The sequence below is a fragment of the Accipiter gentilis genome, chromosome 2 (genome assembly GCF_929443795.1).
Source record: "Accipiter gentilis chromosome 2, bAccGen1.1, whole genome shotgun sequence".
Taxonomy (NCBI): Eukaryota; Metazoa; Chordata; class Aves; order Accipitriformes; family Accipitridae; genus Astur; species Astur gentilis.
The window spans coordinates 22461098-22477170 of NC_064881.1; the positions used below are offsets into that span (position 1 = coordinate 22461098).

Here is a 16073-nt window from a genome sequence, read left to right on the forward strand (position 1 = left end):
CAGTTCTTCTGCAAGAAGCCTTGACAGATACTGGCAGTAAGATCTGCTATCACTGCTTCTCCACGTTTTGAAATTCAGGACCCTTTCAAACCTTAGACCAAGATTCCATGTCTCTAGGCACTTTTGAATATGTTGTCTTATGCAACCATAGATCCAGACTAAGCTGAAACTTTTATCTATGCCCACAAACAGTAGGGAAAATGGGTCTTTGTAATTTATCACAAACTCGTAACTTATCACTCACAATTTATCCCTGTGGGAAGACTTCTCTTTTTTGCCAACTAAAACTGAAAAACTGTCTCTTTACTGGCCAGCAGAAAGAGACCTGAGTCTTTTTGGAAACTATGTCTGAATCTTAAGTGGCATCTCTATACTCCTGCTTAATGTCTGAGCTTACTGCAGATTACCTTTTACCTCTCTTCTCTGGAATTCCTTCTGGAATTTGGTCACGGGTAGTCACGTCTATGTTAGTTTTGTATTTCAATTCTTTAAAACAAGTATGAGCAAGGAAGATGTGACTTCTGTGTTTAGGGCTATATTTACTTGGTCCTTCTCAGAGACACTGAAGGTTCTGAACAGAAAGTGTTCAGACTATATTACTCTTTAGAGGCAAAAATTCCTATCATCATTGCTGCCCCTGCAAAACAACTGATATGGAAAAGGAGCTAAATATATACACAGTGCCTACAAGCTTACCATAACATAGCAAATGTAACCTAAGATGCATTAGTAGAAATATCCCCCAAGGAGGCAGAGAAATCTAAGCAATGCAGTAAGATCACGTCTGAGGGACAGTTTAAGATGCTGATCATCTATGAAATATGAACTAACGTGGAATAGGTGTAAATAAAGGGTACCACGATGACTATGGAAATGGAAAGCAGAGTTTCTGAGGCCAGTTGAGAAAAGCTCTCTTTTGTTTAGGCTAACAAGCCAAATACTGAAATAGAATGTATGCTAATTGCCTGTAAATACGTCAAAGAGGTAAACAATAAGGAAAATATTTAAGCCAGTAATTAATGTTGGCACAAGCATACACGGTGCAAACTAGCAATTAATACATTTAGCATAGAATTTGGAAAAAAAATATCCTAAATGTTATAAGAATGTCATTGCAGAGACCTGCATTTGGTTAGTAGGTCTACAGCAGAATAACATAGGCTCGGGGTTTTTTTTCAGTATGGAGGAAAAATTACGAAGGCATTCATGTAGCACAGTGGCTATGATAATAGAGGACTAGTCCGCTGTTCTCCACACGGACACCACAATTAAAAGACAGCTACTTTTCAGCATCAGGAGTCTTTTAAGGTATGCTGTCCATATGCATAGTTACACAACTAATGTTCATACACCAGCCACAAGAGCCAGGAGAACCTTTTAGCTTTGCAGCAGAATGCCCACTTGCCTTTTGTTTTACAAGCCAGCTCTTATTTCTTTCATTTCTTAGATGTGTAATGGGATGACAAATTCAATCAATGGGACCCTTGCAGAGCAAAACTAAGCATTAAGTCTGTTTTCAGTAAAGGATTCAGCCTGAAGAAATCTAGAGTAGGATTTGACTACTCTAATGCGGGTGTGGACTGTTTAGTTGTCTCTTATCTTGAAACAGGTGTTACATTTGGCCAGGTGGATTGCACCCTCAATCACAGAATCATAAAATGGTTTGGGTTAGAAGGGACCTTAAAGATTATCTAGTTCCAACCCCCCTGCCATGGGCAGGGATGCCTTCCACTAGACCAGGTTGCTCAAAGCCCCATCCAACCTGGCCTGGAACACTTCCAGGGATGGGCCAGCCACAACCTCTCTGGGCAACCTGTTCCAGTGCCTCACCACCCTCACAGTGAAGAACTTCTTCCTTACATCTAATTCAAATCTACCCTCTTCAGTTTAAAGCCATTAGCCCTTGTCCTATCACTACATGCCCTTGTAAAAAGTCCTTCTCTGGCTTTCTTGTAGGCCCTCTTTAGGTACTGGAAGGCTGCTATAAGGTCTCCTTGGAGCCTTCTCTTCTCCAGGCTGAACAACCCCAACTCTCTCAGCCTGTCTTCATAGGGGAGGTGCTCCAGGGCTCTGATCATTCTGTAGACTATATAACTACAGAGACAAATCTCTATGGACTATATTGAGGAACTTGACAAGGTAGCTCAGATGTGAGCACCACATTGTAGACACTTAAAGACAGGTGAGCTGAAGTTATATCTTGCCCCAGTTTTTAACAAAAATAACCACAAATTAAAAGAGAAACAATCAACCAAACAAAACGCTCCTCTAATATGAAACCCTTCACTAAACTGAGAACACAAGATAAAAATTATGTTTATGGTTTTGTTATAAAGGATTTGCCTGCTGAGAGATAAAATTATCCTAGGCCTCTGTTTCTGAGTTTGCAGTCCAAGTCCAGAAATACCATACAAGGAAATGCACTTTTGATACGCTACCCTAATGGTTAGTTAAACAGCAAATGCTTGCTAGCTACAGGCTCGTTTAGGTTTTATGTCAAAGATTTAATGGATAATTTGCAAAGTTTAAGACTCTGCAACATGGTGGCAAACTAGTTTCCTCTGGCATGGCCTGCAATTTTATAAGCATAAGCTCTATAGACCAAAGGCAAATCTGAAATGTATTTTTAGTATGGTTCTAAACTACCTAGAAAAATTGCAGCTAGAATAACCATATATATTCAAGCTTTCGGTCTCAAAGAATGATTTTAATCATACATTAATCATGGTTTACATGCTGGCTGTTTGGCATGCAGCATCTGGATCTATTTGTCCTGTGCTAAGGGGATGCAGAGAAGACAACATGATCATAATCTGTGATTTAATTTAGGTTTTATGTATTTGCTTTGCTTTCTTTGAGTTGCATTCCCAGATGTACCACGATTAGGACAGTAACTGTGATTCTATGGACAAGCAAATCTGCATCAACCAACCTGTCTAGACTACGAAGAGAAATGATTTGCACGTGCCTGTAAAGACAGTAGTAATTCCTTTAAGATTTATTCTAGTTTTTCTAGAAGAACTTTATTAGCTGCTCATGGCATATTGCCACAAGAAAGACAAAAGATCTTAAGGATTAATTCTAAAATAATGGCTTGAAGAAAAAAAAATCTTTAAATGCTTTTGTTGCTAGAAGTGTGGGGAGCTCCTGTACAAGGAACCGAAGCATTTCAGTAAGTATCGAGACTAATTCATATTTATTAGTCAACAGCAACTTAGCAGTACTGTTTACCAAAAACATCCGTTACTCAAGAAGCGTTATCCTGTAGCAGGAGATACCCTCGGATATTAATTTTATACCAGCATCTCTTCCCATTAAGAAAGTAACAGGAGGAAAAAAGGGGGAGGAGGCCATTACCTGCGACTATTTCCAGGACGCGACCCTGAAAACCACTTTTTGAGCTGCTCCTGCCCGTGGCTGTCCCGCAAGCGAGGGAGCACCCGTTACACTGCGCTGCACCCCGGCCCCCTCCCGCGCGGCCCGCAGCCGCTGCGGGCGGCGGGGCCCTGCCGCCATCTCGGCTCCCGCCCGCCGGCGGACGGCTCCGCCGCTTTTTCAACAACAGCACGGGTATTTCTCCTTCCTTTACTTCGGTCTTGGCGTACAAGCGCGGCTCTTGGAAGAGACGGACCCTGACCGCAGCAGAACCTCAGCGTACGGGCTATACCACTCGTCGGACTGCGCCAGCCTTGGGCTAACGCCGGGGCTTGCGGGAAGGTGCTCAGACCGGCTGCCCCGCTCCCGTGGGGTGACCGACCCGCCGGGCCGCAGCCGAAGGGCGGGCGGCACCCCCTGGCCCGGGCGGGGCGGAGGGAGGGGGGCTTGGGACTCCCCGAGCCCCGGCTGGGCGGCGGCCGGGGGGCAGCGGGTTTGCGGGGCGGGGCGGGCTGGGGGCCGGAGCGCAGAGGCGGGGGGCGGGCAGGGAGGAAAGCTGCCAGAGAAGCGGGGCGGGGGCGGCGGCGGCGGCGGCAGCGGCAGGTCCGCCCGCCCCGGGGCTGCGGCCGTGAGGGGCCGCCCGGGCCCGCCCGCCCGCGCCGCCCGGCCAATGGGAGCGGCGGTTGTTAGCGGGCCGGGAGGTGGCGGCGTTGCCACAGCAGCGGCGGGGCTGGGGCTGCAGCCGGTGGTCGGGGTGCGCCATGGAGGGGCTGGAAGGTGAGAGGCAGCGGCGGGCCGTCCCCTCCCTCCGCCGGCGGTAGCCGGCGGGCGCCTCGGGCGGGCTGGGCCGGGCCGCGCCTTTGTGCTGTGGCGGGGCGTGCTTGGGCGGTGGCGGCGGTGGGAGCCGGGGCCCGGGCCCGGGCGCCGCCTTCCCCGCTCTCGGAGCCCCCTGAGGCGGCGCGGCGGCCTCGCCTCGCTCCGCGGCCGGGAGCGCTGGGGGCTGACGGAGCTGAGGCGGGGGAGCGCCAGTGCCGCAGAAGCGGGGGTGGAGTGCTTTTGGGGCGGCGAACAAAGGCGGGAAGCAGCGGGCCCCAGCACGGAGCCCGGCGGGTCGGGGGCCGCCGCCGGGCGCGGCGCGGAGCGGGAGGGGAGGCGCGGCGGGCAGGGCCGGCCTCGCTGCGCTTTGTCTGCGGAGCTGCGCGGCTCTCCAGCCGAGCTGCGGGGTGGTGGCCGTTCTCCGCCGGCCCCTTCCTGCCGCGGCCGGCCTCGGAACGCGGTGAGCCTGCTCGGTGATTCGCCGCTGGGGGCGAGTGCCCTGCCGGGGGGCGGGGGGCAGGGAGGGAGACGATGGGACGGCATCGGGTCGTGTGGGCATCCTTTTTTTGCAAACAGATGGCTAAGGATACGCTTATAGTGCTGTGGAAGCGTTCGGTGCGCTGAAGACTAGGTATGTATTTGCAGATAGAGTATTTGCAACTTTATCCTGTGCCAGTTGCGCTAATGAAGATATGGTGACTCTCCAGAGTGTGCATCGTAGCATAGATCCCAGCTTGGCATTTATGAAGTTACAGCTTGCTATCTGAGCATTTCGGTAGGCCTGCCATTACTGTGTTTTGCAAGCTGCTTTAACCATATTACTTAGGAAAAAATACAGACGTGTTCTGAGTAACTATCACACAACATTCGTGAAGTCTTCCATGCTCTGCTTCGCTAGAGGTAACTGAGTGCTTAAATAGGAGTAAGCACAAACTAGCCTTTGTTCTTTATCCCTTCTAGGACAGCTGGAGAACAGGAGTAATTCTCACCAAAAACCTGTCTTTTTTACAGTCATCAGACACTGGTCTTATGCCTAGTGACTTCATCAAGACTATAAATTTGGACATGATTTGGCATAAAATCCCAAGAGGTTCTCTTTCATTTGATTTACTCGTTATGCTTTGCTGACTTTTAATGCCTTTTAAATTTGAAAGGTGGTGCCCTGTGTTTGTCAAATAATGCTTTATCAGGTACTCTGATTGTCATGATAGTCCTGTGACAATCATATGTTGCCTGTCCAGAAGGGGAAAACTTGCTTTAATTTTGACTGAGCTATGTGTTTGACTGCAGTTGGGACTGCATGTCATCTGCAGCCCATCCATCAATTGATTTGATTGGCTATGAGCTAACTTACTGAGGCCAGCTATGCCAGCTGTGTTGTATAAGCTCCAGCACCTTCATTCACAACAGAGTGTGAGAAGAAAGTGGATGTACAGATAACAGCAGAAGCCTGAAAAAACATGTCATTTTTTGCAGTAGAATTTGTCCAGCTTCTGACTTTGGTGGAAATGGTTTACATTTTGTTTGTGTTTCAGTAGGTACTGGGGAGTGGTGGGAGAAAGAGCTGCTAAATCACAGGTGAAATCTCATGTTTACTCGGTGAACCTTTTCTTGAAAGTACTTTAAAAACCTAGAGCTTTTCGAAGCATTTTTCCGTGATGAGAAATGTTCCTTCTGAACACTCGAGGTTAATTTGAGACTAGCACAGGTAATTAGACGTTTCTAAAACTTGACATGTCCTTCCATTGCAAACACTCATATCTCACGCTGTTATCCAGCATCCTTGAATGCTAAAGTTCTTGAAACTGAAGAATGTAGTGTTTTGCATTTTTCTGGGTCACTTTGTGCTGGTTTTTTTATTCCTCCAAACAAATTGCCATGACATAAAATACTTCCCTTTTTGCTTCAAAACATTTGAAGCAAGTAGTTTTTCTTTTATTTACAGTTTTTCAGTTTAAGCTGTCTCTCTTGATGCACGTTAGGTTAGGCTCAGATGAAGTTTCTGTAAAAAGGTGGCTCTAAGACAGGAAAAATGTATGCAAAACCAATAATAAATTATTTCATTGGGTATTATGCTTTTTTCCAGTCACTACTCCACTGGCAACTCAGAAGAACGTTGCTGGTTGCCATTTTAGATTAAATTTGTGTTTAGAAGCACAGTTGCACAGTCATATCCATCCAACATGGAAGTATGGACTGCTTCTGAAATCTGTCTCGGCCTGCTCCTTCTCTATATTAGTGCATAGGAAAATCATTGCCCAGAGCTGATTTGTACAGCTGGTCCTGGCAGTTGTGTGTGTGAGGGACATGATTATGGTGGAGGGCAGGACTTTGCCTTTTGGCAGCAGTCTGCTGGTGTGTTTTTATGACTGTGGAAGACCCCCTCAGGCTCAGGATGTTTGGCCTGGACTTTCCGCCCTCAGAAGCTGGTGCTTTGCTTTTGTGAACCTCAGCATTATAGATGCAAGATCTGTTTTCTTTCTGTTTATTTAAGCATGTTATTAATAAGAAAGAACTCTACCCAGTTTAGAATGATTCTTTCCATAATGCAGAGAGTTGAATGTGTATTAGTTGGCTTGTGGAGCTGCATTAGTGATATTTAAAGAGCTAAATAATATTTCCAGTGTTGCAGTTGCATTTTCTCTCTCTGTGCAAGTTTAAATGTTCAGTGAAATGGGAAAGCAGGTTTCTGTGTGACGTAGTTTCTTCTAAAATTTTTTTTAAAGTCTGTTCCTTTATTATTTCATTTGTGGTGTTATATTACTAGATTGATACTGAGAGTCAAATTTATAACTTTTAAAGTTTTGTAAAAGGAATCAGTGCACACTTGTCATTACAAGTGACAAATTTGATGTTAAATCTAAAGTTATTAGCGTTTGTTACTTTGCAGCCTGTGTGCTGTTTTTCAATTTTCATTGAATTTACTGGTGAAAACACTTAAAGCAATAGACTGTCTGTGTCTGAAAATGTAGTGCTTTCTAAGCTGAGTAAGGTGAGTTCAAAAATCCATTCCTGAGTAGTCCACCATATGCTGAATCTCAGGACCATTTTTGATGGGTTGACGTGTGCTTGTTTCTTTCACTACTGCATGGTAAGAAAAAAGCTATCACATTGGCATGTTTGTTGCTCTCCGTTTTGCTTGAAGGAGATGGAGGAGGGGATCCAAGCACTGAATTCCTGACTTCATATAAGCCGGAGCAGTCCAATGGTGGCATTTGATTGGCTTCTCTCCAGTCTGTTGTTTTTTTCTGGGAGGATGCCGGCAACAGCTGCTTGAGCCTACTAAAGCGACTTCCCACACTTGTTTTCATAGCCCATCCCAGTGGGTCAGGACTGCTGCTGCCTAAGGAGTAAAGGGCAGAGAGGCAGCTGTGCCTGAGGGCAAATGTCCAGCTCTTTGTGGTAGGTAATGGCAGTGCTTACCCAGACCCAGTCTTCTCCTTCAGCCTGTGCTCTAGCAGCCGGGCAAGGCTGGTTGTGGTTGGAAGGGGATGAGTGGCTGCTTGGTCAGGAAATAGCCTGCAGTCTCAAACCCAGAGCTTTCCCTTGCAGATGCCAAGTACGGTCTACTGTGATTAAGCATTTAGACTCTGATAGTCTGGGTGTGCCCTCGAGGTTTCACAAGAATAAGGCTCACCATATAGGATCTTCTGCTGAGAGCTGAGATCTGTGCTGTAATAGCATTTGTCCCTGGACCCTTCACTGGCACTGATAATGTCTGAGACACCCCACTCCACCCCAAACAGTGCAAGTGTTCTAGTTTGGCATTTTATATAGTAACATGACTGTTGAAAGCAAGTCCTTATGCTTGCTTTGACAGAATTTCTGAGTAAGCTAATGCCCAGTCTTATTTTTTTTTTCCTAATGGTGTAGAAAATTATTTCAGTTTTGAAAACAAAAAATAACATTAATGTGAATCTTCCTTTCCCTTTAGTGTTCATCTTTGTCTTGCCTCACTGGATGTGTGCAGCAGCTTCCTTACTTTGGCAGACATTTTCTTAAGCTCCATTTGAGAGAGGCTTCTGCGTTTTTGGAACACTTCAGCTTTTTTGGGGGGTATCTTATCTGTCTAACAGAAGGAAGAATTAATTTTACAGGACTGTTCTTAAATCAGCAAGTTGGAAACTATTAAAGATTGAAATGCAAAACTAATATTAATGTATATTCTTTTAAGAAGTTGTTTGTCTCTGGTAGCCATTAAAACACAGTGATAAATATGACTTTGCATTGAACTGCTGTGTTTCACTAGGCATAGTTTTACCTCTGTTAAGCGATCTAATTTTAACATTTTAATACAGTGTGTAATTGTGGCCAAGGTATTTACTTTTTCAAAGGCAATTATGGTTTTTGGTTTTGATTAATGTTTATGTTTGGGGGAAGAAATTGAAATTAAATGTTTTACTTAAGGAAAAATTCTGAAACCTAAGTTTACGCTGATGTGATAGGCGAAGTGCACTATCAAAATCTACTTCCTTTAAAGGTGAAATACGTGTAGACAGGAGTTTGAGTGTTTCAGACTAGTTTCTTCAGCATCTTAGAAAAGGGTGTAAAATCTGTTAGTTCTATAGTTTTTGTAGAATTCTTCCATTTTTAACTTAAATTGCAGAAACTAGGTTGATCTAGTAAGTGAATTGGTTGAAATTGTGGGAAGATGAATGTATTTTGCCTGCACATGCATAGCTGATTTGGTTATTATCAAAAGAAGTTGTTGCGTTTCAGTAAAATCTAGTTCCAGGAATATGTTAAACAGTTGAGGGAGTGAGAAGTGGGCTTACTTTTAAAAGAAATTCTAGGGGCAGGGGGCAGAGTAGGAATCAATATATTATAAATGAAGTTTATTATCAAAATCGTTTTTATCACATTATTGTTAGCCAAGTAATATTCTGATAAGCAGATTTAGATTGGGATTGCTGTGTCCACTTACATTTGGGTAGTAGAGTATGTAAGTCTAGAATTGGTTTGGGGGTCACTGGTGCAAAGCAGTCTTGGTTTAAGGCTAGTGTGAGAAGGCTAGTCTTTGCTTGACTGCCTACTTACGGTCATCACGGTGCTTGTAGCCTGATGCAGGAGAATAGTGAGTTTATGACACCAGAGCAGAATTGTGTAACGTGTATACAGATTTTGCAGGTCACATGCTTTCTGGTGGCTTTAATTGATCTTAAAGCTCATTAACCAAAGACCAGATAATGTATCTGGAAGTCAGATCGATCAAATAGTGCTGCTTATTCGCCTTCAGTTTTGTTGTTTCCATCTGCATTACAGGGGAAGCTCTCATAGATTTTTCTGGATAATCATCACAACCGAGTGCCTCTTTAAAGTGCCTGTACATTAACGCTCACAGTATGGGAACAAATGGGAGGAATTGAGTGCCGCATGTAGTTGCAGGGCTAGGATCTTGTTGGGATCATGCGTAGGTGGTACGACAGCTCACAGGACAGCGGTGTTGTGGTGGATGAATACAGGCTCTACAGGAAGAACCAGCTGTACAGCAAGGGGGGAAGTTGCCCTTTATGTGGGAAAACAGCAAGAATGCAAAGCATAGAGCTTTGCTGTGGAGCCCCCTGGGAGCTTATGGATCAGGGTTAGCAGGCAGACCAGTGTGGGAAATACTGTTGTGGTTGTCTGCTATGAGCCACCTGATCAGGAAGAAGATGAGGCCTCCTTCAAATAATTGGAAGGAGCCTTGTATTCGCAGGCCCTGGTCCTCATGAGATACTTTAACTACCTGATGACCTGCTGGAGGGACAAATCAGCAAGGCACAAGCAATCTAGGAGGCTTCTGTTATGCACTGATGACAAATTCCTGACCCAGGTGATCAAGGAGCTGACAAGGGGGGGTGCTCCTGCTGGAATTCATACCTACAAACATGTGAGAGGTGAAGGTCAGAAGCAGCCTTAACTGCAGTGACCATGGAATGGTTGAATTCAGGATCCTGAGTGGAGGGAGCTGGGCAAATAAGCAGGATCTCAACCCTGGACTTAAGGAGAGCAGCCTTTGACTTGTTTAGGGATCTGCTTGGAAGAATCTTATGAGCTAATGCCCTAGGGGGAGTCCAGGAGAACTGGTTATTTTTAAGGACCTGTAGTGTGACGTTGGCATGTTTTAACATTAAAACTTACACTTCATATGAGGAAGGGAGGAAGGAAGGACAGTTCTAGAAAAGGGGAGTACACCATGATGTGAGTTGTATGTGTGCTGCTATTACAGCCATTCTTGACTGCACGCAATTAATTTCTCAGTCAGAAAAAAAAACTTCTTCACAGAATCCTCCTCCAGGTTCTCACTTTGAGGCAATGGGACTCTCCTTGTTGTGTTATTTTCAAGGAAGTAGTACCACACTTACCATCATCAGACTCGTGTTCAATGCAATAACAGTAATTTTGACAAATATAATGCGTTTGCATTGCCAGGCTGAAGAGCTGACTTAAAAACATGCAGAGGTACTATGAAAGTCATACTCAAGCTTTTCAGCTTGAAGGAATGGAAGTTATGCTGCTTTTTGTTATCTTTTTGGAAGCAGAAGTGACAGGTTTATGCAAGATTAGACTGCATTGTCAATACAGAAGTAGAAGAGAATTCATGAGGCTTTCCTCTAAAATTAGGGATAGATAGATAAAAGTAGATTGGTTTGCTATTTGTTTTACAATTGCGAATAACCTAATTGCATAAAAATTTCAAAGTATGTGAATGGTTGAATACTAAGAGACAGGGCTTACTATGATTTCCTCTTCCTTTTTCGAACCCTTTGGCAAACTGCTGAATAGCATAGGTGAGAAGGGATTTGCTTGGTGGGGTAAATCACACATGTCGTCAGTTATCAAGCAGACTTTACAAAGTATGGCAAGTACTCCCTGTTGGTAAGCAGTATGTTGTATTTGTCTGACTTTTGTTTGCCTTTCAGAATTCCTTTTGGCAAAATAATGAAAACTTGCAAAACTTACACCTTTACTGGTATACTTTTTTCTACTTTTGTACATTCAGCTTTTCACTGTTTTATTTAATGCTTTTTAAAATTGCTCTTTAAAAATTAACGCTTGAAATTGTATTTGACTGTTCAAATAAGTGTTCCCTACCTATGTCACTGCATCAGTATCATTTTTAGGTGACTCTTGTTTATAGTATTTGTCATTAGTCTTTTCAGACTATTATTAGTTAATGTGTTGATTAAAAAATATAACTCAGTCCTGATAGTGGACGTAACGTTGGAAACTGACAGTCCCCAAAGAACTAGATGCTGTGGGTTGATGATACAGATTCCAATTAATGTGGGGATGCTCTGCATTATTTTTTTTTTTTGTGCCTGAAGTATATGGAACTCTTAAGTGGAAAATACCTTGCTTTTGGAGAGAAGAGGGTAGTTACGTTAAAAGCAATAAATACAATTTTGCAGAGGAATTGGGCAAGCACTCTTCAAGTAATAACTTTAAACAGTTGTAGATTACTTGCTGATTTCAAATAGTTACCTAGTCTCAAGGCTGGAAATAGTACCAGTGTTTCTGCAAGTTTGAATTCAATGAGGTTTGATGGTTCTAATAATCACAGTTGTCTGGCCCAGATAAATAAAAGGTTTTGAAAGGCAGTCAGACATGACAAAATACTATTACTGAGGCAAAGAGCAGTCTTGTTTCTTTGAAGCATTCTGCACTTTACGTCTAGGTGCAGACATGTATTTGGGTATACAAAGCTCTCCAAAAGAGATAACAATAATAAAACTTCAGTTAATAGCTGTTCAGCAATACTGAAGACTTCTGCTCCCTCTAGGTGTGGAGTCTTATTTACACAACTGCTTAATTATTCCTTCAGTATTCACAGAACCATTTTGAACATATTTCTCTTTTCCCTAAGTGTGTTTAGATTAGATAAACAGAAATAATTATGTTTATACTTTTCCAAGTTAACTGTATTCATTCATGTTTAATACAAGTGTGTAAACCGCTGGTGAGTAGTGGTATTAAAGATGGTAAAAGGAAAATGAAGTGTAGCTGCTGGATCTTGGGTCTTCTGTGATATATAACCAAAATTATGGTAATGCCTGCATTGTTGCTAGACTTAAAAAAGACTGAAGAAAATTGCCATGACACCATCTTACTACCAGTTTCTATTCTCAGATTCATTTGCCAAGCAAATCCTTCCGTTTCTTTATTTGAGTGTTTCCTTTTTTTTTTTTTTTTAACCTCCTCCCCCCAAATACATCCTCGTTTAACAACCATTTGTGTTAAATTTTGTTCAGGAAAAAAATTCTGTCAGTCAATGACTGACTGCACTAGATATCATGCATGAATGCCTTTTTAAAAAAACAAAACAAAACCAAAACCAAACAAAAAAACCCAACAAACAAAACCCAACCAAAACCAACTCTTTTCCAACTTTCACAGTTTTATTCCCATGTTTTATTTTTAAATTACAAGATTCCATGTTGATGACATTGCTAACCCATCTGTAAGGGAAGGCTCATGAGCTCCTAGAAAGAAATGTTAAGGTTTTGTTTTGTTACGGTGGGTTTTTTTTTTTACGTTAAGGGTGAAAAAAATCATAGAGGACTGAAGAGATAAGTGTGCAAATCTAAAGGACTGTAGGCTTCCCATTTTCAACAAAACTTAAGGAACTTTAATTTTTTAAAGTAACTTCCTTTTGTGTTTTGGGTCAGTGATTTGTATTATGAGGGAGGAGCTGTTGGCAGGAGAAGGAGCTCTTGGCAAATGTGATTGAGTACCTTCCAGCAGCAGAGGAGGGTAGGAATGCTGTAACTGTAGCTGCAGTGAGTGCTAACTGGCATTCATTATGCATTGGTATGTTGTGTCTAAATACTTCTTGATAGTTGAGCATCTATCAAGTCTACTTGTTTTAATGGTGAATTTAAACACAAGCTTGAACTTCAGAGATCAGTAAATGGAAAATGGTGGAAAATGTAGCATTTCTTCTTTTACTAAGGCAGATATTTGAAAGAATTCTTCTTTTGGTCAAATCATTAATCTTATACTATACACCTGATTTCAAGATAACTAATTCTGATTTATTTCAGCTAATGTCTTAAAGACACAGTGTCACTTTGTGTTTCCATGAAATGCCTCTCTCACTTGTCTGCAAAGCTGAGGGTTGTATTAGATAAAAAAAAGATGAACTGTTTAGCAGAAGTGAGTTTGCAGTGATGTCTGTTAGCATTATTAAGAGTGCTGAGAACACTGAAGAATGAAGTAATGAAACAAACAAAATAAATCTGTGCATACCTTGTATTTTTGAGTGGGAGAATTGAGCAAAGCATACAACCATTGCTGCTTACCCCTGAGGAAAATAATGTGGGCAGGTTCCAGCCATCTAAGCTATGTATGACCAGTGTGCATGTTATTACTTTTGATTAATGTTTGTTGTGGTTTAACCCCAGCTGGCAACTAAACCCTGCACAGCTGCTCGCTCACTCCCCCACAGTGGGATGGGGAAGAGAATCAGAAGGGTAAAAGTGAGAAAACTCGTGGGTTGAGATAAAGGCAGTTTAATAGATAAGGCAAAAGCCATGCACAGAAGCAAAGCAAAACAAGGAATTGATTCACCACTTCCCATGGGCAGGCAGGTGTTCATCCATCTCCAGGAAAGCAGGGGTCCGTCACCCAGAACGGTGACTTGGGAAGACAAACGCCATCACTCTGAACATCCCCCCTTTCCTTTTTCTTCCCCCAGCTTTATATGCTGAGCATGACGCCCTATGGTCTGGCATATCCCTGTGGTCAGTTGGGGTCAGCTGTCCCAGCTGTGTCCCCCCCCCAACTCCTTGTGCCCCCCCAGCCTCCTCGCTGGTGGGGTGGGGTGAGGAGCAGAAAAGGCCTTGGCTCTGTGTAAGGGCTGCTCAGCAGTAATGAAAACACCCCTGTGTTATCAACACTGTTTTCAGCACAAATCCAAAACACAGCCCGATACCAGCTACTGTGAAGAAAATTAACTCTATCCCAGCCAAAACCAGCACAATGTTATGTTCAGGCTTGTGGATTTAAGAAAACAGACCTATGGAAAAGTTTTAAGACATGATTGTTTAAAATAGAGATTGAAAAAATACAGTTAACAATAAAAAATAAGTTCCTGGTAAATGTTGATAACATGCAAGTATAATTGACATGCAGGAATAGAAGAAAAACAAGATTTATCTGCATGTTTTCTATCTTTGCTACTTCTCCCTACTTGTATACATCTAAACACACATACATTTAGATGACACAAAAGGAAGCTTGATTATGACTTCAGTTGTGAGTCTTGGTTATTGTCAGTACACTCCTGCTATGCTGTGACAAGGCCCTATTCATGTTTATGTGGAAGAGGTATATAAATTAATTAAAGATATGAATATAAATATTTTAAAGTGCAGAACCCTTCATGTGATTTGTGTTTCTTAAAATGGATTGTGCTCTCTAGTATATTTATACAATTAATATATTATACGTAGTTACATACTGATGATGAAGTAATTCATTCAAGTAATTGAAAAAGGCAGAAATAGACCTAATAGTTACATATTGGAACTAGAAACCTCACTAAATTTTAATCTTTACATTTGAAAAAAAAGGTTTTCAGTGGGAACCATGGCTGCCTGAATAGACATTTGTTTGCCGTGAAGCATTTTGTTAAATTATCCATTTTCTTTAGGACTGGTCCTAAAGCTAATTGACAGGTATGTATGTTTAGATACTGGGGAAAAAAGCCTAATCAAATCATTGAACGTTGCTATCTTCATAGCTTCGTTAGTTTAAGGCACTAGTTTGCCTAAAATACAAGTCAAGTCAAAGTGTTTTTGTTTTAACTTTTGTCCTGATTTTGGCTGGGATAGAGTTAATTTTCTTTCTAGTAGCTGGTATAGTGTTATGCCTTGGATTTAGTATAAGAAGAATGTTGATAACACACTGATATTTTCAGTGGTTGCTAAGCAGTGTTTAGACTAAGTCAAGGATTTTTCAGCTTCTGATGCCCAGCCAGCAGGAAGGCTGGAGGGGCACAAGAAGTTGGGAGACAACACAGCCAGGGCAGCTGACGCAAACTGGCCAAAAGGGTATTCCATACCATGTGATGTCATGCCCAGTATATAAACTGGGGCAAGTTGGCTGTGGGGTGTGGATCACCGCTCGGGCACTAACTGGGCATCGGTAGGCATTGTGCATCACTTGTTTTGTATATTCTAATCCTTTTATTATTCTTGTCATTTTATTATTGTTATTAGTATTATTATTAGTTTCTTCCTTTCTGTTCTGTTAAACTGTTCTTATCTCAACCCAAGAGTTTTACCTTTTTCCTTCCGATTCTTTCCCCCACCCCACTGGGTGGGGGGAGTGAGTGAGCGGCTGCATGGTGCTTAGTTGCTGGCTGGGGTTAAACCATGACAACTTTGTATAAATAGAGGGAGCTTTATTGTCTGCAATAGTCAGACTGAGTATAGAGAAAGCAACTAGTAAGTCTCAAACTTAATCCAGACTTACTGCCTCTTTATTGATGTATATGTGATATGAAAAGATCCCTGTATCACTCTGTTACAGTACTAAATATAATAGATGCTTGTTATTGGAAAACCCTGTGGAGTTTCTCGTCTATGCCATGACTCCATTACATAATACATACTATATGAATATATTTGTTTCCATAGGCCTGGATACTTTAATACCATTTGCATTTTTGTTAACCAGTGCTTGAATAGCAACATCAGAAATGCTTTTGTAAACTGTCAGTAATAATCTGAACAAAATATATAGTAAAAATAGCATTAAAGATTTTTTCTTCTTTACAAGAGAAAGTGGAATAGTTTAACTTGGTAGAGAAAAATAAGTGGTGGACTGTGACTTAGATTTGATACTGTAACAGGTGATTCTTTTCCAAAGACACAGAAATACCCACTAAATATCATTAT

The 16073-nt window shown here is 42.3% G+C and overlaps 1 protein-coding gene across 2 annotated transcripts in view; it reads left to right on the forward strand.

Annotated features, from left to right (window-relative positions):
• Positions 1-4075: 4075 nt before the first annotated feature.
• The window catches only part of ZC2HC1A (zinc finger C2HC-type containing 1A), a 36975-nt gene continuing 24977 nt past the window's right edge, over positions 4076-16073 (forward strand). For both annotated transcript variants that reach the window (XM_049823211.1, XM_049823219.1), the window contains exon 1: positions 4076-4152. In XM_049823211.1, coding sequence (XP_049679168.1) covers positions 4137-4152 — 16 coding nt within the window. In that variant the 5' untranslated portion in view covers positions 4076-4136. The remainder of the gene's footprint in view (positions 4153-16073) is intronic.